Source organism: Cyrtonyx montezumae, unplaced genomic scaffold (genome assembly GCF_038088225.1).
Source record: "Cyrtonyx montezumae isolate F1298 unplaced genomic scaffold, pur_monq_1.0 scaffold_8, whole genome shotgun sequence".
NCBI classification, from domain to species: domain Eukaryota; kingdom Metazoa; phylum Chordata; class Aves; order Galliformes; family Odontophoridae; genus Cyrtonyx; species Cyrtonyx montezumae.
This window is the reverse complement of record NW_027072089.1, coordinates 78043130-78067568: the sequence shown is the minus strand read 5'-3', so window position 1 is coordinate 78067568 and position 24439 is coordinate 78043130. Positions and strand designations below refer to the sequence as shown.

General features: G+C 49.3%; 1 protein-coding gene across 1 annotated transcript; it reads left to right on the top strand.

Annotated features, from left to right (window-relative positions):
- Window positions 1-12938: 12938 nt before the first annotated feature.
- Window positions 12939-17200, top strand: FOXF2 (forkhead box F2). The gene is made up of 2 exons (XM_065752807.1): window positions 12939-14163; window positions 16950-17200. Exons 1-2 carry the CDS (start codon window positions 12996-12998, stop codon window positions 17102-17104), a joined length of 1323 nt encoding a protein of 440 aa, XP_065608879.1. The 5' UTR covers window positions 12939-12995; the 3' UTR covers window positions 17105-17200.
- Window positions 17201-24439: the final 7239 nt, after the last annotated feature.

Here is a 24439-nt window from a genome sequence, read left to right as displayed (position 1 = left end):
TCAGCTCACCACAATATTATTCTCAGTCTTCTTTCTCTGATAGCTTTTTCACAGTTCCCTGTTCTTCTCTCCTCTTTACTCACTTACCTGTGGATTCTCATCACTTGTCCCTTCAAACCTAGTTCTATTTTCTTCTGTTCTGCATTCCTTCCCTACTTTGATAATTTGACATTCATTTCTTATTTTGCTAAGCCCTGGTTCACTGCTAACAAACGCAGAACTCCATGAGGCCTCTTCATTCAGCTATGCATTCCCCTCTAGCACATACCTAGCATTCTGCTTTGGCTTAAGTAGCTTCTACTATCCAAAATTGCAGGGGAAGCAGTCTGAGGAGGTATTTCTATGTGCTTCAGAAGGCCATCTCTCATCACCAGCAGCCTTTTAGACAGTGCAGTCATGACACTTCTTTTCTGGGACAGTTTCCTCAGAGGTTGCTCAGTTTTCCACAGCAACATCCAGCCAGTCATCCACCCGTCACTTTAGCGTTCTAAATACCTTACACTGCAGCAACTCTTCTTCCAATCAGAGAGAGACTCTGACCCCAGCAATCCTCACTCTTACAGCTGTCTTAATCAGCAATGCATTGGAAAGGGTTGCAATGCTCAGGACCCTTGCACCCACTTCTTCTAGCTAACTCTCCAAGCAGTTTCTTCAGTACAGCACCTAAGCAATGACAGTTTAGGTAGTTTCTCATATCTACACAAGTTTGGAAGCAGTGGTAGATCCTTTGTTCTTCACATAAACAGGAACCTCAGATGTTCAATAATACACTTCCAATAATCAAGTGGGAAGTCTTTGATGTTCTTTACCCTTGAAGCAATCCCAAGTTTTGAAAAACATTGATTTTTCATCTTATCAGAAAGCGTCTTACTTTTCTGCCCCAGAGTTTCCCAAGGTGCCTACAGAGTCCTTACATTCAATGTCCTGGTCACATACTGCAAGGAAATTTGTAAGATGAAATTTCTAATGTATTTACGGTACAAATGGACAATGAAGCATACTAGGATTATTATGTTTTCAAGCTACGCTGCATTTTGAAGACAAAACAGCAGCCAAAGTTAAGACGGTGTTTAAATTTGCATTTAGGAAGAGCACAAAGCCATAGAAAAGTCACTGTTCACAACTATAGCTTTTTAATGGCTACTTCTACTTGAGAAGTCAAAAACTCCTTCGGGGGAGTAGATTCACTCTTGTTCCTAGCACTCAGTCCAAAGCTATTGACATCAAAGAATCATAAAAAGGCCTGGGTTGAAGAGGACCACAAAGATCATCAAATTTCAACCCCCCTGCCCATCACTAGTGCAAAGTTTCCATTTTGGAATATGAATTGGGCCAATCTTCCAATGGCACACTTTTATTGAGATAGCATGGAAGGAAAAAAAAGCCTGTGCAAGCCTTGATTTATTTATTTATTTTTAAGTACTGTACCAGTTTTTTTTTTTTTTCCTTCAAGTACTGGAAGGCCTTCTCTCGTCCAAGGCAAACAAGCCCAATTCTCTCAACCTCTCTTCCCAGGAGAGGCATTCCAGCCATCAAGAGGATAAAGATATTGCTTGATTTCAAGTCTAGTGGTACCTTAAACAAACAAATAGTGCCAGCTGGTTAGAGACAGGCTCCATGCAAAAGGACTCACAATGCAAATAGTTGAGAAAGACAATAAATGACACCAATCTTATTATCCTTATTTTATAGTTAGGAAATGAGCCCTGAAGATATTAAGAGTTTTACTCAAAGCCATTCAGGAAATCAGTGTCAGAGAAAACAAGTGCAAACCTTGAGTGTCACTGCAGTTCCTTCCTCTTGATACCTTTTTGACTATCCGGGCTGCTTTCAATTAAGTCTTTTACGGAGAACATCTCTTTCTAACTCTGCATTTTTATTGCATGTCCCACATGGTGGACTCAGGGAACCTGTTGAATTACGAGTGTCTCCAGCCAGCTTCTCTAGTGTGCTTTATGAACCCTAATGAGCCCCCACAGAGAGCTGGAATACTAGCATCAAGGGGGGAAGGGAAGGGAGAAGCAGAAATAGCCACATTGTGTGCAGCTTTTAGCAAGCGGTCCAGGTTCACGGAGCAGTGTGTAAACAATCCCATTTACCACATTTAAGGACAGGCACAATTTTAGGAAATTCAAGCAACCTGTTAGCCTACTGACCTCTAGATAACCTATTTTACAACAATGAAACTTACAGTGTGCTGGGGAGGAGGAGGGGCAACACTGGGAAGATGCTTTGCTGCCATAGGAAATGGGCCAAGCAAAACTCTCATCATTTTTGATGTTCACTTGATGAGACAGAGGAAAGAGAAGAGTATCAGCTTGCTAGAGAAAACATCCCTTGACGTATTTGCAGTGAATTCTGCTGCCCCAAAGGAGCCCAGGCATAGCACTGAGACTCAGGGCTGCCTACACTTGTCTCAATCCTCTCATCCTAGAGGTTTCTTCCACAGACTCAAGTGAAATGGAGTTCGGGAAGAAAGTGGCTCCACATGATTCACAGCTTTTCATCCCAAAGGCACAAAGGGAGAGCACAAATGCATCCCTTTTGCCTTAGATACACGCTCTCAGCATGGAATATGGAAATTCAGACAAGAGGAGACCCAGAAATATAGAAGCATATGCAGAACTGAAAGCAAAGGAAGAATAGCATTGAAAACAGAAGCAGGGTTGGTGGGCCTTTTTTGCATGGCTATTTGACAACATGATACATTTAGTAAGCAGCTGTCTATGTAAATAACCTTAACAGGAAAAGAGCAGCATGAGCAGAGCTGCTCACCCTGCCTAGATTTCTTATTCCTGTGAGCAGTAAGGTGTTGGGCACACTGTCTCTAAAGCTATTCTGAGCAGGAAAAGATGTGAAGAGAGCTCACAGCAGCACGTACTGACATTTGTCTTTCTCACTCAGGCATGCAATCCACTTATGACAAATATTTAAAACCTGTGGTTAGAAGCCAGCTTACATTGAAATGCTTGTTGAATATCAACATTCCCTTAGCTCACCTACAGTCTAGAACTCAACAATGAAGTGTCAGTGTAGGGGACAGGATAATGCCAATTCATTTTCTCCTCTTCAAATCACATCTACTTATCAGGAACAGCACTAGTGAGAAAAAGGAAATCACATAAAACTCTGTTTTACATCTGGCTCAATACATTTGTACTCTCAAACTCTGAGTTTGCTCCACAAAACACTGTGGGAAAGCAGAGGAGAAAGACAGTTATAACTGCAGCTACTTTTTATTGTTTTATATGAGAATCTAAAACAATACCGTTAGGTAGGCTGGCAGCAACATCAAGCAAAGAGAAACATGAATAGGGACTGTTTCATTACAACCCTATCGTTGCCTGAATCTGCTCCATCTTTTGACCCTTTCTCCTCCCAGTCCTCAATGGTAGCACCCCAGAGCTTCATTATATCCAGCATTTGGATGAAGAAAATCATCACACACACATCATGCATGAACAGTAACAGTCACCAGCACAGTGCTGTGAAAGCAAGAAATCTTGTTCTCTGTCACCTTGCTACATTGGTCCTGCAAGCCTCACCATAAAAAACACCTTGTAACAATAGTTAATATCCAATATGTCTGCAGCAAAACACATTTTCCATGTAATCTGACTGTATCAAATTCACGTACTCTGCAGAAAGAATAACTTGGAACAGGAAGAAAGGAGGAACAGTGAGTGCTAGGAAAACTCAAAGGAACTTTTTATTGTAACATTTATAATAGAAAGTTGGGGGTTTTACTTTTGCCTCAAGGTGTAACTTGCTAATAAATGTTCTGGAAAACCTGCTGTGTATAAGAGCCCTGGCCTATGATGTCAGCATTCATTATGCACACAGGGGCCATTTACAGCCTTGTAAAGTTGTAGACAAGGAAATTGTTGCTGAAATATTGTTTCAAAAGTTTAAAGGTAATCAATCTACTGATGTATACACCTCTGCAATTGAGCAGATCGTTTAAATGGTTCTGTGTAAAACAAAAAAATCATATGTCTTGGATAGTGAACATCCTTCATATTCCTTCTATACATGTTGAGTATTGAATTATATATATGTACACGTACAAGTCAAGCCTCTAGCTTTATTTGAGTGTTATCTAGGCAAACCCATAAACAAAACACATGCATAAAGTGTTCAGAAGTAAGACAAACAGGAAATGATTATCACTGCTGTCATCATTCCCCATTTATCCAGTAGTAAAAAGAAAAAGAAGTGAAAAACTGAAAATAGAAACAAACAGGTCTGTTTTCAACTTTCAAAAGCTAAGCATGTTTTATCAAAAATACTGGCACGTATATTGGAATGCAAATTATTCTACTACAATTTTTCTCATCCAAACAACTGTAGACACATGACACTTCATGGGGCTTTGAGCAACCTGGTCTAGAGGGAGGTGTCCCTACCTGTGGCAGGGGGGTTGGAACTAGATGATCTTAAATGTCCCTTCCAACCTAAATCATTCTATGACTCATTCAGGTTCAACCAAAGTTTGAGACAAAAAGTGCTGCTGACTTCATTGGGTTAGGAGACGTCTACAAGATCTTGAGACAACTGTTGCTCTGGTTCACACAATTCTTTTCAAAATAGAGGAAAAAATCCGTTCAATATAGTGTGCTCTACTTCCCTCAATTGCTGCATGCTGTTTTATTTTTCAACTACAAGCATTTTATTTCCAGCTATAGTGATTTTCCCATCACTCTGAAAAGGCTCTGTGGCCAGGTGTTGTTTGTCATTATTTCCAGCTACTGTGGGACAAATGTAATTATACAAAAAATACAGAAAAATGCGCTCAGCATCAGGGATCACTAGCCAGCCCAAGCACTTTGCTACCAAATCACTTTCTCAAATATTCCTTCTCACAGCAGTCCAAATGATTTTCCATCCCCAACTGAGCTAACCTCCCAAGCATTCCACATCTATTTATTTTCTCTAATGCACTTGTCAGCTACTTCAAACTCCACCCCAGCTCCCAACAGCAAGGCCAATCAAACACCCTCTCATTGTGGTTTCATGGGGAACCAGCTCACGGCCACAGAAATGGACTGCACCCAATGGCACAAGACCAAAAATAACTGCACTACTTCCACTTTTTTCAATGCATCTGCATTGTTCCAATAGCACTGAGATATTACTACCGATTAATGTTGCTATATAAATAACATGCAAAATGGGGAAAAGCTTTAAGTCTTTTTCCTGCTTTTACTCTTTTGTTTTACTATTATGTTCACAATAAAAGTTCCATCAGCTTCAATAAGCTCTGTATATCAGACTTACACTAGCATAATCTCAATAACTTAGCAGAATTTCTCTTTGATTGTGGCATTGGAAGTGAGTGGAAAATCAAGACCATCTGGATAAGAAATAATTCTATTATCCTGTCCAACAAGATTGCTCTGGATATAGAACTGAGCTTAAAGGTTAGCATAGAATCTCCTCATTTCTTACGCCTTTCCTTACCTTCAACAGCCACTCCCAGCTCAGCCTTTCAGACTCTACTTTCTTCTCCCCAGATCTAAACAGCACAGCAGAAAACTCATCAGCAATTCAGGGTACCCAGCGATTTACCAGGGCAGATAATGAAGGTCAAGTTGGTAACAATCCTTCAAAACTAGGAATTCCCCTGTGCCCATCGCGACGTGCATTAGAAGTCCCCCAAAACAGTAGGATATACAGGAAAGGTGAGCTCCACCAGGTTTCTCTCACCTCCCTCTGTAATGAATAATACTAAATAGCATTGCTAGACAATATATTTTATAGATGGTGTAATTAGAAAGATTATATAATTAGAAAGATTATCAGAATGGAAAAGAGACAGTTGATATAAAGAGAAACACTCACCTGTCTCCAAGGATCAAGGCTCACAGGGAAAAACACCACAAAGGAGGGCTCTCCAACAAGAGATCACTCCCCAGTGGTGGTCAGCCCTCCTTAGGTCTAGGAGAGGTGGAGCCAGACTCCATCTGCTTCCAGTCACACAGGTAGATTGTCTTCACATGTGCTCCTACATTTGACTCAGTGCTCACTTCAGGTGATGAGTCAGCGGTTCAGACCATGATTCAAAAGTTCACATACACTTTCCAACTCTCTAAACTGCAGTCCTCACCTGTTTCTTTATGTAAGTATCAAATACTATAGAGTGATGGAAAGTACAGCAGGAACAGCAGAGGAGGACAGACCAAGGCTGCAGCAAATGAGAAAAACTCCAACACAGCAGCCATAGATGCAGAAACAATGGAAGAAAACCCACTCACCTTCAGAAGACCTCAGGTAGAGAGGGCAAAATATTTTCATTGCTACTGCCAACCCTTAAATGAGGACTGGGAAGGGATGGATCCTGGCTCCACCCCTTCCAGTCACTCAGGTGTATTGCATGTACCTGAGGCCCCCGGGTTGGCCCTGATTCCCACCAGGTGCTCAATCACTGCTTCAAGCCGTGACTTAGTGTTTCTGCTACAGAGTACCACTTACCCTGCTACATAGAATCACAGAAATATTTGAGTTGGAAGAAACCCTTACAGGCCACCTAGTCCATGTTCTCTGCACTGAACAGGTACACCTACAGTGAGAACAGGTTGATCAAATCCCTTTTCAGCCTGACCTTGGATGTCTCTAGGGACAGGGCATCCATCACCTCTGTAGGCAACCTGTTGTGGTGCTTTACTACCTGTATTGTATAAACTTTGTTATATCCAATCTGTACTTCTTCATTTGGAACTATTTACCCATCTCCTGTCACAACAAATCTTGCTGAAGAGTTTGTTCCCTTCATTCTTACAGTTCAGCATATCTTTATAGCTTTCATCCTTTCCACCCATAACAGACATCACCAGTGCATCCATTCAATGTAACATCAACATAAATGTTGTTAAATCAGACCTAGCTTCAGTCTATCTCACATTTTCAACATAGGTTGGCAGAGGTTTCATCTCTGTTCTTGTCACTCTGACATCAGTGGTAAAAATGGGAATGCTGAAAACTCAATTCAGCCTCACTGACTGAAAGACTGTGCTGGACCTTGAGCAAGCTTCAGGTAAGAGGAACAGCAGGGCAAGAAAAACCCTTCTTACAGCATTTATTCCATTCACACATAGCCAAGCAATCTGGTCTGTTCTTTTTTGTGGATTCATGTAAAGATAGATGAGTAAAGGTTTTATGTGTGTAAACATATGTCTGTACCTACTTTTTTTTTCCTAGAATTTCCCATTTTGCATCTAAGACACTGGAGATGATACTGCAGTTCCTAACGTTTGGCTAAGAACATACCTCTTCACTGGGCTAGGTCCAATTTCTGAGAAGAAATAACTTTGGGATAAAAGTGGAGACAAGTTGAAAAGAAAGACAGTGATTGGGACAGGGTCCAGAGATACAAATAATCTGGATACGCAGATGTCCTGCGGAGATGGATGGGCTGAAGCACTACAATGGCTTCAACTTTCAAAGACAGTGACATCTCCATCCTCAGCATCAGATTCATATTTTTTTTATATGTAGCACAGAGGCTGATCACACTGCCTCCTCTGAGCCAAACCACTTCTTGGATCCATGCTGCAGATTTTAGAAGCTGGAATAAGTTATCCATTGGAGAATGAATTAGTTACTGGCAAGACAAATTTGGCAGCAGCTTAATCTTCCAATCAGTTGCTCCACTCAACCAATATTCTTCTGCCCTGGAGAAAAGGGTGCATCATCCTGGGTCCAGTGCTTCCCAGGGTAAGTTTTCAGTCAGACTCAATTTGGAGGGGAAAGATGGAATATTTTCTGTTAAAACAAAAGTTCATTTTCTTTTTTCTTTCTTTTTTTTTTCCTTATTCTATCTTTTTTTTTTCTTCTTTTTTTTTCATGAGAACAGGAAGAGGGAAAAAAGCCTAACTCAAATAACAGCAGAATGTAAGTACATGAAAGACACAGTGTTGATCTTCATTCTCTGCAGTCCCCATTGGCAACCCTTAAGCAGTAAATAAGGAAGACACTTGCAGAAAGGAATCCACATCTGCCCCAACTCCATACACCAGGAGCTCACCTTCTCACCCACACATCACCACTCCCTGCTTCAGGACTTGTGCTGTGCCCTCACAGGGCCACATTTTTTCTTTCTGGATCCTTTCTTTCCTGGGCAGATCAAAATCCCAGCTAATGGGCACGGCCACCGTGGTTCTTTCTTACCTAGAACCCTTCTACCAGTATTGCTGCAAAGTGAGGGTGAGACCCCAGAGAGTATTCAAGGTAGCCCACCTGCTAAGCAGAATCATAGGTTGGAAAAGTCCTTTGCTCATCGCTGCCCCCATTCACCCGACCTGGCCCTGAGGCTGCTCCCTGTGTCCGGGGCACCCCTAATATTCTCGAGGGGCGGGACTGGGGAACTCCTGCGTCTCCTATGGGAAGTGTACACGTGCTGGCTGTCCAGCAGCTCCTGAACTGCCGGAGGAAGGTGCGCATCGGGACGAAGCCTCCTGACTGTCGCTCGGGAGCTCGCTGGGGGGGTCCGAAGGTGCCGGTGCCGTGCGCTCCCGCAGGTGGGGCCGGGCAGGGGCCCCCATTTCCAGGGCCCCAGCGCCACCCAGCGGAAGCCGCCGGGCCGAGGCACAGGGGGGTCCTGGAGGCGGGGAGGGGGACCGTCCTGCCCTGGGGCACCGCGGCTGCGAGGGGCACCTCCGTGCTCGGGAAGCAGCGGGCGGCGGGGAGCATCGCTTTGACACCTCGCTCCTTTTATGTATAGTTTTATATATCTGCATATGTGTGTAAGCATATGTGTGTATATATGCATGTGTACGTACGTATGTATGAGTATATACGTATACACATATGCATACATAGGCATATGCATATACGTATGCAAATACACATTCATATTCATATTCATATATATGGGTTTTTGTTGCTGCTGTCTATTGTCGCCATTGTTTCCTACTGTTGTAGAAGAAGAAGCTGACCTGCAGAGCACCAGTGCCTGCGGGAAACTGAACAGTAATCGTAGCAGGGGAGTTACATAATAATAATAGTAGAGAAAAGAAAAAAAAAAAAAAAACCAAGAAGAAGAAAAAAAAAAAAAGAAAAGAGGGGAGGTAAATCATTTGGAGGGGTTTAGGGCCCGGACTCCGTGTTTCTCGAAGGTCAACGGTGCGATTCTGACGTTGGTTATGGAGCTGCTCTGCTCTCAAGTACTCTCCCCCCTCCCGGTGTGGTGTGCGGGGATCGTACTTGGAAGGGAGGAAGCGGATACCGAAAGCGACGGCTAATAGACTGTCCAAACCCTTAGAAGACATTGCCTTCGGGGCTCCGAGGCGGCTCATCCCTAAACACACCCGGATGGAGGAGGCACGGAGAGAAGGGGCGATGGGAGCGTCTGCGGGGCGGACCCGGAGGCACCGCGTCCCCATCCCTCTTTGATCCGAGGGGGCTGCGGAGGTGTGCCACGGTGTGTATGGGGAAGGGGCGGCGGGCAGCCCCATTGCCGAGGTGCGAGCTCGGCTTATTACTTTTTTCCAACCTCTGTTCGTAAATCGCGCGGTGGGGCGGCGCTCAGTAACTCGGCCCTACCTTTGAGCGGCTAGTTCTGTTTTACGGGCTTCACTTAAAAATTAATGAAAACCTCGCGAGGAAGGGCGGGGATGGGGTGGGAGAGGAACGAGCAGTGAAACCTGCTCCTGATTATCGCCCTCCTGGCGGCGGGAAGAACCCCGCTCCGCTCCCGCGGACCCGCCCCGACGGAGCTCCCTCCGACGCGGGATGTCCCGCAGCCCCGTGCCTTGGGGTGACCCTCTCCTCCGGGTCCGGAGGGGTCGTGCAGCGTTCCCACAACCCCCGTAGCGGCCACAGAGCCCCGTATCTGCGCGCACCCCGTAACTTTCCGCTCGTTTCACCCCGCGCCCATCCCGTTTTATTTAAGGTCACAGAGGATGCTCGCAGACAAAAGAGCTTTTTTTTTCCTCTCTCTCTTTTTTTTTTCCTTTTTTTTTTTTTTTCCTACGTCAAAGATGTTTTATATTTTTGGAAGGGCCGCGTTTCCTTTTAAAGATGTGACCTGACCGCTGCGGGGGGCTTATTTTGATGCTCCGGGAAGTGCAGAACCGGGAGGAGACAACATCTTTAACACTGGCATCTGGCGTAGGAAAAGCAAAGTAGCCCCCGCACAAACACTCGGTGGAAGCACTCGGGAGGGTGGGGGTACACAAAATCCCAAACCGGCGCTATTATTGCCCGGGCAGCGCTGTCAATGGAGCTCCGGCTCTCCGCTGCCCGCAGCTCTCCTCTGTCACCCCCGAGGTCGGCTGCCTGGCGGCCGTCGGGTGTTCCTCAGCCGCGGCTCCGCATGATGAAGGGATGCGGTGATGGGGGCGTTGAAGGCAGAACCGGGACGTGGGAAGCATGACATCGTGCTGCCGGGGCGCCGGGCGGCACGTTTTAGGTCACCAGCTGAAAAACACTGCCCTGGGGGCGATGGGTGCTGCCCTTGAGGCTGGCTGCTAGCCCTAACGATGTAAACTCCCCTTCCTCAGGCGCTGAACAAAGCTGCCCCGGACAGGAGAGCTGTGCTGCGGGGAAGAAAGAGAACGGTGCCATCCCACTAATCCAACAACTTCTGCTTTCACGACCAGGGCTGAGCTTCCCCAACCCCAAGCCAAGCACTGCTGAAACATGTCCCACGGTACCCCCACGGGCAGACAGCCCAACCTGTGTGGCCACCCCCCGGGTTGCAGCCTTCGGGGACTCGGACGTGGAAAGGATCACTCCCAGTGAGCCAGGAGGTCCCGGAGTAGCAGGGGGGCCCTCGGGCAGCCGCTGCACAGCACCCCGACACGGACAGCGGGAAGGAAATCCGCCGGTGCTTAAGTTTACGCACTTGTTCAGCGCTGGGAGGGGTTGGGAGGGGTTGGGGGGGGTGGGGTGGGGGGATATTTGTTGGAATTTCAGGCTTGGATTTAATTGAAAAAACGCCTCCGAGCATGAAGTTAAAAAAGGGGAAGGGGAGGAGAACAAAAGGAGAAACAAAATGTATCTATTTTTTAAATGAAAAATAAAAACGAGGGCTCACAGATAGCCCTAAACATTTATCTTCCTTATTTCTCTCCCACTTTCTCAACGGGCTTGGTCTCCGTTCGTTCATTCAGCCCCGAAGCAGAGAGGACCGCCGTATGAACGCAAAACTGAAACCGCAATAATGAAGAGATTTCCTAGAATGAAAACGATGATTGCAGAACAACGTCTGAGTAACCAAATCTGCCAAAAAGTTTAATTTCCGTACGCTCCGGCAAAACAAAGCCGTCGTTCTCCAAAGCCGGGATCAGCCCAGAGATGGATACACCAAGCAAAATAAACACCTCCAGCACCGAACAGCGAACGCTCGTCTGTTTAATCACGGGGGCTTCAAAGCACCTCCGAAGCCTCGTGTCCCCGATGCTTTTGCACCGTGGAGAAAACGGGGTCACGTCCCTGCGCAGTGACATCTGCCCGGGAAGTCATCGCCTTGTTCCGACCCGACGAGGCGGCCCAAACGGCGGCACCTGGGGCCCTAAAAGGGGCGACGTCTCCCCCCGCACGTGGAACGCGCTCATACCCCGGGGGTGGCACTCGCGGGGACAGTGGCGACCGAAGGACCTGAGCAGGGAGGGTGGGACGCACCAAACCACGGGTTTTCTCATAGTACTGCGGATCGCTCCTTGCAGCGAGTTCAGGGGCCGCGCGTCGGCCTTCCCCCCCCCTTCTGCCCACCCCTCCTCCCGGAAAAATAAAACATATCTGTTCTGTTTGATTTTTCGTTCGTTCGTTTTTAATTTGCTATGGAAAAATGTTCTATCGGTGCGTCGGGAAAGGTGCTCACGGTCTACCGACCGATCCGTCTTTTTTCTTATTATTTTCTATGAACGGTGTGTACGAAACCTTGCCGGACCCGCTGTGTTCCCTTATCCGACACTCAGGTACCACCGAGCCATTTTCGGACACATTCCCATGTACGGAGCAGCGGTGATCTGGAGGAAGCTGTCGACGCCTGTTCAGTTAATTTAGGTTTTCTTTGTCTAATTACTGCGGAGCTTAGGGAAAAGGAGCCGGGCTCAGGGCAGTAAACTGACACTTGGGCTCTGTGTGTGGTATCCAGGCAGAGTTTGATGGAAAAAGCCTGCTTCCACTCAGCTGCAGGTCACTGTCTGGGACCGGCCCCCCCGCCCCTACCCACCAGCGAGCTCTCAGCACGGGACTGCGCTCAGACGGACGGACACACGGACACCCGCACACACAGCAGCGTGTCCTTCCCACCCCCGCAGCATCCCCGTCCGCTCTGCCCCTCCCGTCTCCGGCTTGTTGTTCCTCCGTTAGCCATGAGCAGCCCTATGTCCCCCCATCCCCGGCACCTATCCTCCCTGCCCGCTCGGCGACCCGTTCCCTCCGGCAAACGCCGTTTGCCATCACGAGTGACCCCACTGCTGCACCTCCGCGGAGACGATCCCCGACCCACGTTTTCCCCTATTTAATCCTAGCCGCGGGGGGGGGCTTTCCCTTCGCACCGCGGTTCTGAAGTCCGAGGGCGGCGGTCACGGGTCGGGGCAGCGGCAGTGGCAGTCTCAGCTCGTACCCCGGTGGGGAGAGGATATAGGGCAGCTCTGGGGGGTGTTATCTCGCTCCCTCTCGTCACCCCTCCATCCCCGCTGTTCTCTCGGGCGTCTGCAGGGAGTTCTGCGGGGAAAGTAGGAAAAGAAAAAAGAAACAGAGATTGAAGAAAGAGATAGGCGTCCGCGCTGCCTTTGACTGCCGAGGGTCTTGAGGCAGAAAAAGGCGCTATATGAAAGACCGAGAGTGCGGAAGAGGCTGGGGGAGGGGGGGCTCCGCGCTTCCTCCCCTCGCCGGACCCGGCAGCCGCCGGTCCCCAGGTGGGGGGCAACGGAGGAAGCGGAGCGACGCTGAACGGAGGGCGGGGGCCGGGCTGGGACCGGGTGGGGGCCGTCCCATCGCAGCGCCCGGCTCCGGCGGAAAGCGGAGGGGACGGCGGGGAGGGAGAGATGCTCCGGGCTCTGCCGCCGCCGCCCCGCCGCGCCGAGGAGTTGCCCGCAGGACAGCGGCCCCCCCGCTCTCCCCCCTCCCCGGTACCCACCCCGCGCCGCCCCCCCCCTTCCCTCCCCGCCTCACCCCAGCCGGCCCCAGTCCCCTCCCTCCGCCAGATGACCACCGAGAGCGGCCGGCAGCGGCTGGAGCCCCCCGTCCCTCTCCGCTCCCGCAGCCCGGCGCCCGGAGCTCTCCAGATGAGCCGGCCGCCCTCCTCCGCCCTGGAGACCTCCACCTCCTCTTCCTCCACCTCCACCTCCTCCTCCTCCTCGGCGGCGGCGGCGACCTCCAAGAGCAAGAAGGCCAGCTCGGGGCTGCGGCGGCCCGAGAAGCCCCCCTACTCCTACATCGCGCTCATCGTCATGGCCATCCAGAGCTCGCCCTCCAAGCGTCTGACCCTCAGCGAGATCTACCAGTTCCTGCAGGCCCGCTTCCCCTTCTTCCGCGGCTCCTACCAGGGCTGGAAGAACTCGGTGCGCCACAACCTCTCGCTCAACGAGTGCTTCATCAAGCTGCCCAAGGGGCTGGGCCGCCCGGGCAAGGGCCACTACTGGACCATCGACCCGGCGTCCGAGTTCATGTTCGAGGAGGGCTCCTTCCGACGGCGGCCCCGCGGCTTCAGGAGGAAGTGCCAGGCGCTGAAGCCTATGTACCGCATGATGAACGGGCTGGGCTTCGGCGCCTCCATCCTGCCGCAGGGCTTCGATTTCCAGGCGCCCGCCGCCTCGCTCGCCTGCCACTCCAACGGCTACAACCTCGACGTGATGCCCAACGCCGTGGCCGGCGGCTACGAGGGGCTGGGAGGCGGCCACCACGTCCCGCACATGTCGCCCAACCCCGGCTCGACCTACATGGCCAGCTGCCCGGTGACTGCCAACGGGGACTACGGCCCCGACAGCAGCAGCAGCCCCGTGCCCTCCTCGCCGGCCATGGCGAGCGCCATCGAGTGCCATTCGCCCTACGCCAGCCCTTCGGCCCACTGGACAGCCTCGGGGGCCTCGCCCTACATCAAGCAGCAGGGCCTGCCCGCCGCCAACGCCGCCCCCTCGGCCATCCACCCCAGCGTGCCCTCCTACTCCCTGGAGCAGGGCTACCTGCACCAGAGCCCCCGCGACGACCTCTCAGGTAGGGAGGGGGACGGGGGCGATCCTCACCGCGGCCTCGGGGCTCCTCCGGCCTCGGTGGGACAGGGAGAAAAGAGAGGGGAGAAAGGGGCCGGGGCTGCGTTGTCTGGGGCTGGGGGGGTCAGACGGTGCGGCTGAGGGCGTCGCTCCATCTTGCCCTGCCGGGGCTGCTCCGTGGAAACTGGGCTCTATTATCCCAGCTCCATCCCGGGCCCTTTATCATCCCGGCCCTCACTTCCCCACTGAGTACACCGCACAGTGATAGAAAAACGCGTGAAGTATAATCCTCAAAGCGCTGCAGGGAAAAACACAAACCAAATCCCACAAACCCGTTAACGTGGTGAAACGCAAAGGGATGAAAGCAGATCCAATGTATTTCTGCGATCGGAGGGAAAAGGGGGTTCTGGGTTCCGTCCCCCCCCAACCCAACCCCCCTAACCCCGGCCGCGTTTTGAAGACAATGTCTCCTCAGAAAAAAATCCCAGCTCAGAAATGGGTAAAAGATGTTGGGCTCTTACGGGGAAATTTTCCAAATAGCCCTTTTAAACGCGGGTCCCGGAGGTTAAGCAAACAAAGACAGTCTGGGCTGGACCACACCGAAGAGGATTTTAGCCTGACTTAACCCCTAGGAGAGCGGGGTCTTGTTCAATTTTATGGGAATTTCAACAAGTAACAAATACAGGCGACCCTCGGCCCCTCTCCCCTCCCGCCCCCGCTGCCAATCACCTCCCGGCCCCTCCGAGCACCCGACCCCGCTGCGGGAGCCCCGCGGGCGGCAGCGAACCGCAGCTCCGCCGCTGCGACTTTGGCTCCGATAATAAGAAACGCAGAGAAAGAAACTAAAATGAACGAAATACCCCATCGCTCCGGCGAGGTTGATGCGGAGAGGCGGCCGCGGGACGGGTCGTTAACGGGGCTATGCCACTCCGAAGGGCCGCTCCGTGCCCGTGGGGCTGCGCAGCTGAGATGGGAGAGAGATTTGGGGCGGTTCGCTCGAGGGAAAGGTCGGCGGGGCCCCGGGGCACCTCCGTCCCTCTGCCGCCACACCTCGTTGGTGCCGCTGTTGTTGTTTGAATTGGTTTTATTTGTTTGTTTGGCTCCGTTTTCCTCGTTTGTTTCACTTCTCGGGGCACACGCGTGGAGCGGGGCTGCGCGACGAGAGCAGCTCCTGGAAACACAAAGCAGAGGGGAAGGTTACTGTTTGCCGAGCTCCCTCCCAGCGGTTTCCGAGGCCAGGGCTGTTGCAGCCCGACCCGCTGCTGCTCAGGGACGGATGTACACGCACAGAGCGACGGTCGCCTTTTTAGTGCCGCCGACTCAATGCCACCGCTTTGCAGAACGGCTTTCCTCCGGCTGCTTCCCACAACCTCCGCTGCGGAGCCGAGATCTGGGCCCCGGCCTTTGAGAGAAACCGTCCCCTTCCTTAATTAGACTTAAAAATTAAAAAATAATCCAACTTTTTCTTTTTTTTCTCCCTCCCCACCCCCCCCTTCCATGCCCCACGTGGATGCACTCATTCGCGCGCGATGCACGAACTCTCTGCGAAGCAGAATTTTTATCAGAGTGAAAAGAGATGGGGAAGAGCAATCCGAGCAACCATCCTTCTCTCCCTGTCCCCGCTGAGAGTGACTGTCGCCTTTCCCTTCCTTTTAATTAAACACAAAGGAAATTCGGTGACGGTCTCTGCCGAGCTCACAACGGCCCCCGGCTTCATGACAGCGATCGGGAGGGCTTAAAGCCATATAGTTGCCTCAGACCTGAGAATAAGAGGGGAAAAAATTGGAACCAGGAGGCTCGGTTCTGCTGAAGGATTCTGAGCCGGGGCCGGGGGGGCGGCGCGGATTTTTTTCGCACGCCATTAAATCCCGCTAAATGATTGAATCAGGATTGTAATAAAGTGGCCCGGTTTATGGCGAGCATACCAGCAGGGTTATTAGAAAGCCGAGGAAATCCAGCGAAATAATCACTTTTATAAAGTGAGCTCTGCGGGGTGAAGGAGGGGACAGTGCTGAAGGAGCTCCGTGCCGGGGTCTGCAGCAGGAACAGCGACAGGGGACGCGACGCTGGGAAACTGTAGATATCCTTGGATGTTTCCCTCTTAAAAAGAAAAAATTATATATATATATATATATATATATATATTTGTGTGCGTGTGTGTGTGTGCTCCCTCCCTTCTCTCTCATTTTATTTATTTTATTTTATTTTATTTTACTTTGTGTGCGTATGTGACCCTTCGGTCAAGTTTGACATGACCCCTCCAGCCGAGTTTGACACCCACACTCAAGGCAATGCCCCTCCGGCTCCGTCCCGCATAGCGGTTGCCCCTCACCGCCGTGTCCCCCCCGGACTCCGGGGCCGGGCCCGGCGCTGCGGCGTCCCGCGGGGCCCTAGGGGGTGCCTCGGGTTGTGGGAAACGAGAACGGGGCCCGAAAGGTTGCTCGTTTCTCGGTGCCGCGGATGTGCTTGGCTCGGCGGTGGTGATAGAGAGTGAGGCATTCCTTGTCGGGAAAGCACAGGCGGACACAGGCTTCACGCACACGGAAACAAATGCTCCTTCAGCACAGCGACGGACCGAGGTCGCAGTTCAACCTGCGGCCCTTCATGTCAAAAGGAATATGTCCCGGAAGATGGGAACTGCACCCCGCGCTCCGGACAGGGCTCGGCCCCACGCGTGTCCACCCCGACCCTCGGGCAGCGGAGCGGCGGGTGGGGTCGGTGCCGCTCCGCGGGGCTTCTTCGGGAGATGTTCTCTTTCTGAGACCCTCTCGTTGTTTCCTTCTCTTGCAGTGGGACTGCCCCGCTACCAGCATCACCCCTCCCCGGTGTGCGACAGGAAAGATTTCGTCCTCAATTTCAACGGCATTTCCTCCTTCCACCCCTCGGCCAGCGGATCCTACTACCACCACCACCACCACCAGGACATCAAGCCCTGCGTCATGTGAGCGCCCCGCAGAGACACTCGGGGGGCAGAGCCGGCCCCACGCGGATCGATGTAATGTGCACTCTGATAGCATTGGTAGTACACGAGTCACTTAGCGAAGCACCCACGGGAGCGGTGTTCTCGGGCCCTCGCTCATCGCGGGGCGCTCACGGCTCCCCTAGAACGAACCCCGCGTGGGGCGTGGGAACCCCGTGCCGGGGCCGATGGCGAACGCCTCTGGGATCCCCCGCTGCGGTCCCACAGAGCTCCGTGTCCCGGAATGGGAGCAATGCATCCCCGCGTCCAGCACCTGCCAGGACAGCCCTCTGCTGCGGGAGAGGATCGTTCCTCTTTGTCTTCCTCTTCCCGATCCCACCGAGGACATTCGTGACGGACTCCAGCACCGACCGATCGATATTATTAAAGCAGTATCGTTTAGCCCTTTCCTGTAGAGACTTTAAGAAAAGTTCTTTTTTTTTTTTTCCAGTATTGCAGAAAGACAACGTTTTGTTCTGTTTTATTTTTACAAAAGTTGTTTTCTACCACAGTATTTTTTAAAGAAATATTTTAAATAAATCCCGTGTATACTCACACACTATTGCTTTAAAAGGAGAATATATTTGCACTTATGTATACGTTTTACAGTTTGCCAAGATATTTTGATGTACAAATTTTTTTTTTTTCAATAAAATGTATATAAACGATTGCGGGCACTCATTTCCCCTCGGCCTTCTGCGAGAAACCTCTTCTTCCCTAAAATCATTCTTCGTTGATAGAGCTCCAATACCGAATCCCGTAGGAGGAAAGCGAGGGGTGACTGGGAGACAGCGGGGGCAGAGGGCAGAAAAGCAGAGGGGTCCGCCCCGAGGGCCACATCCTGCACGGCGTGCTCTGCTTGAGGCTGCTCCCGCGTGTCCTCGCGTCCACGTTGGAGCCTCTCTGCGTCCCGTAGAGGTGCTGAGAGTACGTCGGGGGCCGGGGGGGGGGGGGGGGTAGGGTGGCGAGAGAGGTCCTTAGTAAAAAAGTGGCTGAGAGGTTGGGATAATTGAAGATGGAGTGGCCACGGAATTGGGGAAGAGGAAATAAAAAAAGAAAGACAGAAAGAAGAAAGAGAGAATAAAGCCTCCAAAAAGCGCTCCCGAAGCACTCCAAAGCCAAACAACCGCCGTCCCCGACCATTGCAGGCGAGTTGGACTAGAGGACCTTTAAAGGTCCTTTCCGACTCGACCCGCCCCATGGCTGCACGGTTCCGTATCGCCGCGCCCTGCCAGGCCCGGAGCCGGGCACCGGGAGCTGCTCGCCCTCTCCATCCCCGCGGCCGTGCGGTGCCCCCGGCGCGGCCCCTCCCGGACCTTACTTAGCCCACCGCCGTCCCCGGCCCCACCGGGACAAAGGCGGACTCGCTCCTCGCGGCACCCCGGTACGGAAACCCCATGGGCTCCGAGGAGCGAGAGTTTGAGCTAGACGGTCCTTGTGTACGGATAAACTCGTACGGTACAGACGCACACACGTGTAACATTTTGTATATGCAACGATACGAATGTAATGATATGTATGTAATGATGTACGCGCGCACACATCTATAATTCTTCATCTTTTAAAATACATATTTACGCTCAACCATGCTCTTTTCTTCCTCGAGCTTCTCGGGGCCTGTGATAAATTATAAAGTCAGCTTCAGAGTTTGCTCCGACCACAGTGCTGTGTTTACATTCTTTCCGAGGCAAGCCTGCATGGTCGTAATTTATATCCTAAACACTCGAACGTAACTTGTTTATACAGGAATGACAGGACCTCAACGGGGAAAAAACTGCCTCTGCGAGCGGCGGCAGAGCGCGGGGTGTCACTGCCCTCCAGCGGCACTGCGGCGGCATCGGCTCCCGCACACACACACTGGTGAGCCACCGTCGTTCTTATCACTATCATTATTATTTTGTTGTTATTATTATTATTATTCTCTGCTCCAAATGCAGTTACACCCCAGGGAACGCGGCTGCTGCTCGCACTGCCTGTTCTCCTGTGGAAGGAGAAGGTTCTGCTCGGGCATCCTTCTGCTCCCTGCTCTCTGCACTAGGATGGGGCACTCCACGCTCACCAGGCTGAATGAGGTCCCTTTTCCACAGCTCCCAAACAAAGGGCGTCTCGAAACACAGCTCTTTCAGCCACCACTGTGTCTCTGGGTGCAGTCCATAAAACGAACCCAACATTTTCGGAATTTAAGGGGTGGGGGGGTCAGCAAATGACAGGGAAGTAAAAAAAAAAAAAGGCCAGATTAAGTTAATTTGATCTGATTTTGTTTTGATATTTGACTTTATTACAGCACTCACTAGCCTAGAAACCTGGGTTTTGTTTAGTCTAAAGAGCTCCCATGGTTGCAGAGCCATGGGGGCCAAGGCCAAGAGCTGTGCCAGGGACAGAACGAGGTATTTGTGTTTGAGCCATACCCTTATGAATCCTTTCTGTTTTTTGCATTTTATTATGTTTGTTAACAATCATTGAGCATGCAGAAATACTTCATATCTTGGAAAAAGGAAGCTTCAGTTGGAGATCCAGTGCTCTGAGCCCCCTCATCATGGTATCAGAGATGCAGTACTGAGAGATCCCTGGAGGTACTGAAATCTCTGATGTGATCACAAGTCCAGCAACCCAGTTGCGTAATTTAGTCTGACCACTGCGAGCGAGCCCAGAAGGGTACATCTGTATCTGAGTGTGTATCTGCACATCACGGTGTGAGGAAACCAATAGGTACAATGCTACAGTGAGCAACAGCTGGTGTAATGCACGCAAGGCCCATCTCTCCACAGCTTTCTTAGTCATCCTTCCTTCCCGAGACCACGGTCAATCCTCATCCTCTTCATCATTTGTCATCTTTTCGTTCTCTGTCTGCTGACATGTCCCCAACTGCTTATGCCTCAGCGCAATCTTTTATTTCTTCAGTTCCACAGCACCAACCTCACTGACAGTCTGATAGCATCGTCACCACAGACATACAGCCTATAGTTCAGAGCTGCATTGTTTTTTTTCCAGTGAGCTCAGTGGGTTTAATGCTTGAGCAATGCGGCTCCTCAAACCTTGCCTTGCTCCCGACCTCAGATCATCCCCGCTTGCAGAAAGCTAAATCACAACCAGTTACTCATCGTGACTGAGGGAGCAGCTTGCATTTGGTGAGGCACTGCAGCAGATGGACGGAGCGCAGACTAACCCAAACATTTCCATTATTAGAGCACACCAGCCAGGGTTCCTCAGGATGGGAGTGAAACCACGCCAGAGCGCCTCTAACAGTTTGCATGTGATCTCCTATCATCTTATAGATGTATTTTCTCCATTCTCTGGTTTCAGCGCAGTCTTGCTGCCCCAGCGGAGGGATTTTGCTGGTGAGGGTGTTTATGTTACGCAGAGCAAACCACTCAGCCACTCCAAAGCTGGGAGAGTTTGCACAATCAATTTAACATTGACAAAATTAGCCAAACGCAAAGATATCGTATGGGGGATGTTGAGTTTCTTGCTGACATTTGACCAAAGTGTTTTTTAAAGCAGTCAGTTTATTAATCCCATTAAATCCCTTTGCCTATTATTCTATTAAGACCATCACGAGATTAATATCTCACTGAGCTTTGTCCCAGCTGGCAGAGTACTGCAAGCCAATGTAATATTTTCAATTCAGGGTGAGAGCTTTAGCCGACTTTGGAGGCACAGAAAAAAACTTTTTTTTTTTTTTTTAACTCAGTAAGTGTGATTTTACAGAACTAGAAAGACTTGCTGCTAACATGTGCACGAAGGAACGTTTAAATAAGGCTGTCCGACAAAGCACTGGGTACGTTGGTTGGTCCATGAGAAAGCCAAGCACTGCTTTCAATTATAATTTTAATATACCTGAACATGTGAGCAGCCTCATTAAATTCAATGGGATCGAGCAGCTGCTTAGGGTTAGAACTGCTATGCTGAACAAGGGTGATGGGGCCATAATCAAACAGCGCTGGTCCCTCCTGTACGTTGAGGCTGAGCACTGTACAAGAACTATACCTGGTTCATATATAGAACGAAAATTAATTCAAAACACACTCTGGCTCTGAATAGAGATGTACTTTACAAAACCTGCTGGCATTAATTTTCCTGAAATACTGCCTTAGCTAATAAGAACACCCGGGCTTTATTTATATATTGAGCCATTTGATAGATACAAATGAAGAAAGAGGTAAATAGAAGCCAACATATTTTTGAATAAAAGCCCAGAGGTTCTCTCAGGGTTCAATGATCTTTGTGTCTAGATTATAAAGAATTCAGAGCAGCTCCGGCTGACTTGCCAACTACTGAATAGAGCTCCAAAACATCTGTAATATTAAACAACCCCAAGCCTCCTTTTTATGCTTGTTTTCATCCAGTGGTGATTTATAGAAAGCCATTGGCTTCTCCATTGGTCATTTCCAAAGAGAAGCATGCCGGGAGGCGGAGGAGGTTCTGAAAGTTGTTGGGACACCACTACCAAGCTGCAGCTGGAATTAGAGGTATTTTGACAGTGGATTTAGATTTATTTAGGAGATTAGGGAGAAATGTTAACTGCATTACATGGGTTATTTTAACTGTTGCAAAATGAATGTGCAGTGCTGTGCAAGGAACCATTGGGCTCCACCGTAATTTGGTGTTTTCAGGGTAAATCAAAAACACTGAGCTGCTTTGAAGGAGTGGACATAGGACAGATTCCTTGGAGTAGATCTCTGCTGATAATGGCTCCTTGCAGCAGAGCTGCAGTGCATTAATTCTTACTGTCCAAATGTAGGTAGCATTAGTTTAAATTAGAAGTTTTATAACTGATTTAGCTGAGCTACCAAAATCCTTTATGTATACAGCCTTATCTCATTTTCAGCAATCTTCTTGGGATCGGTTTATACCTGTCCTGATTAACATACACCAAACATATTTTACTTTATAAGAATTCTCTGTTTTTTATTTTTGCTATCAGTTCAAACTAGTTTAATATAATTCTCTGAGACTGAGTCTCAGGCACATCAGTTCTCTGATATGATGAAAGGTGTGATTTAGTTTAAGCTGCATAGCTGGTGTTCATAGGCACTCCATCACTGTAATCCCTTGTTTATACATGTACAGCTGCAAACTATGCCAATGCAACCAAATTTAAAGTGGAATCAACTCCCCAAGGCTTAGTGAAATTGAATGGTGTATTATCTGTGACAGGGCAATCTTTGCATGAAAGGGCTGCAGCTTGTCCCTGTGAGGAAGATGAATATTAGAAACTGCATCTAAAGCACAATCCTATTGGGAACTCCTGGATCATTTTATGTGTGGAATCAGGGCTTTGAAGTTAGCCTGAACCTCCACTTCACTTTTTTATTTTTTTTATTCTTTATTATTTTTCTTCTTTAACTGGAGATTTTCTCCTCAGAGATTTGTTTGCTATTGGTGGCTTGCAGATCCTTTGCTGGTGGCTCAGGATCAGCTCGTGGATTACAGGACAGCGCTTCTCATCCTTTGTGGTGGAGTGAATAGGAACCAGTGGGAGGAGAAAGATGCTCTGAAAAAGGAAGTCAGCAGTATGATTCACCTTATTAAATAAGAGATATTATGTTTTTTGACAAAAGAACCACTGAAGAACAGGAATGTTTCCAGCCTCTGCCATGTCTCCTCAGGGTCATGCTGCTGGTAAGGCTGGATGGATACCTGGCTGTTAGCAGTGTCATTCACTAGTGAGGAAAGGGAGAAACAGAAAAGCACTGGACAAAGTACTCCTTGGTCCCCAGAGACTTAACAGCAGAGCTGTAGCAGAAGGGTATGAATAATATGTGGCCAGAATAAAAACTGATGTGATACACACAAGAACGTATAAATTGTGCAGACATCCCAGGAATTTCCACTGTATATCTATGAAATGCAGTGCTATGTCCTTCAAAATAGCCATCATGTTCCACATTTCACATCAGGAACCAAACCCTGCTTCACACCTGAAAAGTCCCCCTTTCTGCAGCACACCCCTTTTCCCTTCTGAGGTGGAACATAGCTGTACTACAATGACTCTCAGATACCTATGCTGATCTGGGAACTGTGGCACTGGAACACATTACTGCATTGGTTTTCCTTAGAGTGAGGAGGTGAGAAGTGGACTGGTAAAAGGCAATAGCTTGAGATAAGTGACCTCCATTAAACAAACAGAGGCCTGCCCAGGACAGCAAAGGAGTGAGGGGTCAGGGAAATCTGTCTGTTTCCCACTGGAAGTGTCTGAAGTAGACTGATGAAGTAGAACCAGGGCCTGGAACTCAGCTGGCTCAGAGGCTTTGTCAGAAGAATAGTGGGAGCTGTCCGGGGGAACTTTTCTGAGAAACATGCATGTCTGAAGGAGCCCAGCCTTACTTGAGCTCCTGGCTGTAGTCAGCATGGACATATGTACAGAACTGGTAGTTTTTCAAGTTATCTTTGCTTTCTAAAAACATTATTTCTTCTGTGGAAATCAAGCAACTGCCTGGATTTCAAAAGGTTTTTGTCCCTAGATATCTCCCATCACAGGCGCCCCAATAGGCAACAAATACCCAGCCCCATTATCAAACCTTGCTGGTGAAGCTCAGTCTTCCACCCAGAATAAGTAAGGCCACAGCCCTCGACTCATGCTTGGCAAGAGCCCAAGCAGGACAAAGGTGCAACTAAGATGTCATCATGGTTGAGGTAATAGCAGTGAATAGCCTCATCTAGACGACAGAACACAAGCACACCGTGGCCTCACACCTCTGACATTTTCAGCCTTCTTTTGCTGACTCCCTCCCATCTTTCCAGGCCTGGTAATTGCCCCAGAAGATTTCTTTCTCTAACAGGTGAATTTTCTTCTAACTCCAGGATGTAAGCTACTGCTTCAGACAATGGCCTTTGTTGCCAAAACCATGAGGACAAGAAGAGGCCACAAATGATTCATATATCACTATTTCTGTTCTAATAGAATGAAAGCAGATACACAGATTTCCGCAAGCACTTGACGTTTCCTCTACATATTCTCTCTAATCTTCCCCTTACTGTTACAAATTACTCACACCTCAGCCCTACTACATGAGTAGGGTTTAAGGACATTCCTCAGTAAAAGTAATTCACGTGTGCTCATTTCCCAAATCCAAACAGAAGTAGGAACCCTGAAAATTCCTCTTTTACTGTAGCATGTTGGTTCTTTCCTCTATAGCTAACACTGCACAAAGACTTTTCAACTCAGTTGCTGGAGAAAAAGGACAAAAAAATATGAAGGCAGACTGTGCTAACGTGGCAGTTCAGGCCCAGAGGAGTCACTAGGAAGAGCAAAAGAAGTGCAAATGAGGTAATCAGCCCAGCAGAAATGAGCCAGAAGTGTATTTGTAGATTACCTTAT

Coding starts and splice junctions, on each gene's coding strand:
- FOXF2 (XM_065752807.1), top strand. CDS start 12,996: ATGCTCCGGGCTCTGCCGCCGCCGCCCCGCCGCGCCGAGGAGTTGCCC. Junction 14,164..16,949: donor CCCCCGCGACGACCTCTCAG/GTAGGGAGGGGG, acceptor CTTCTCTTGCAG/TGGGACTGCCCCGCTACCAG.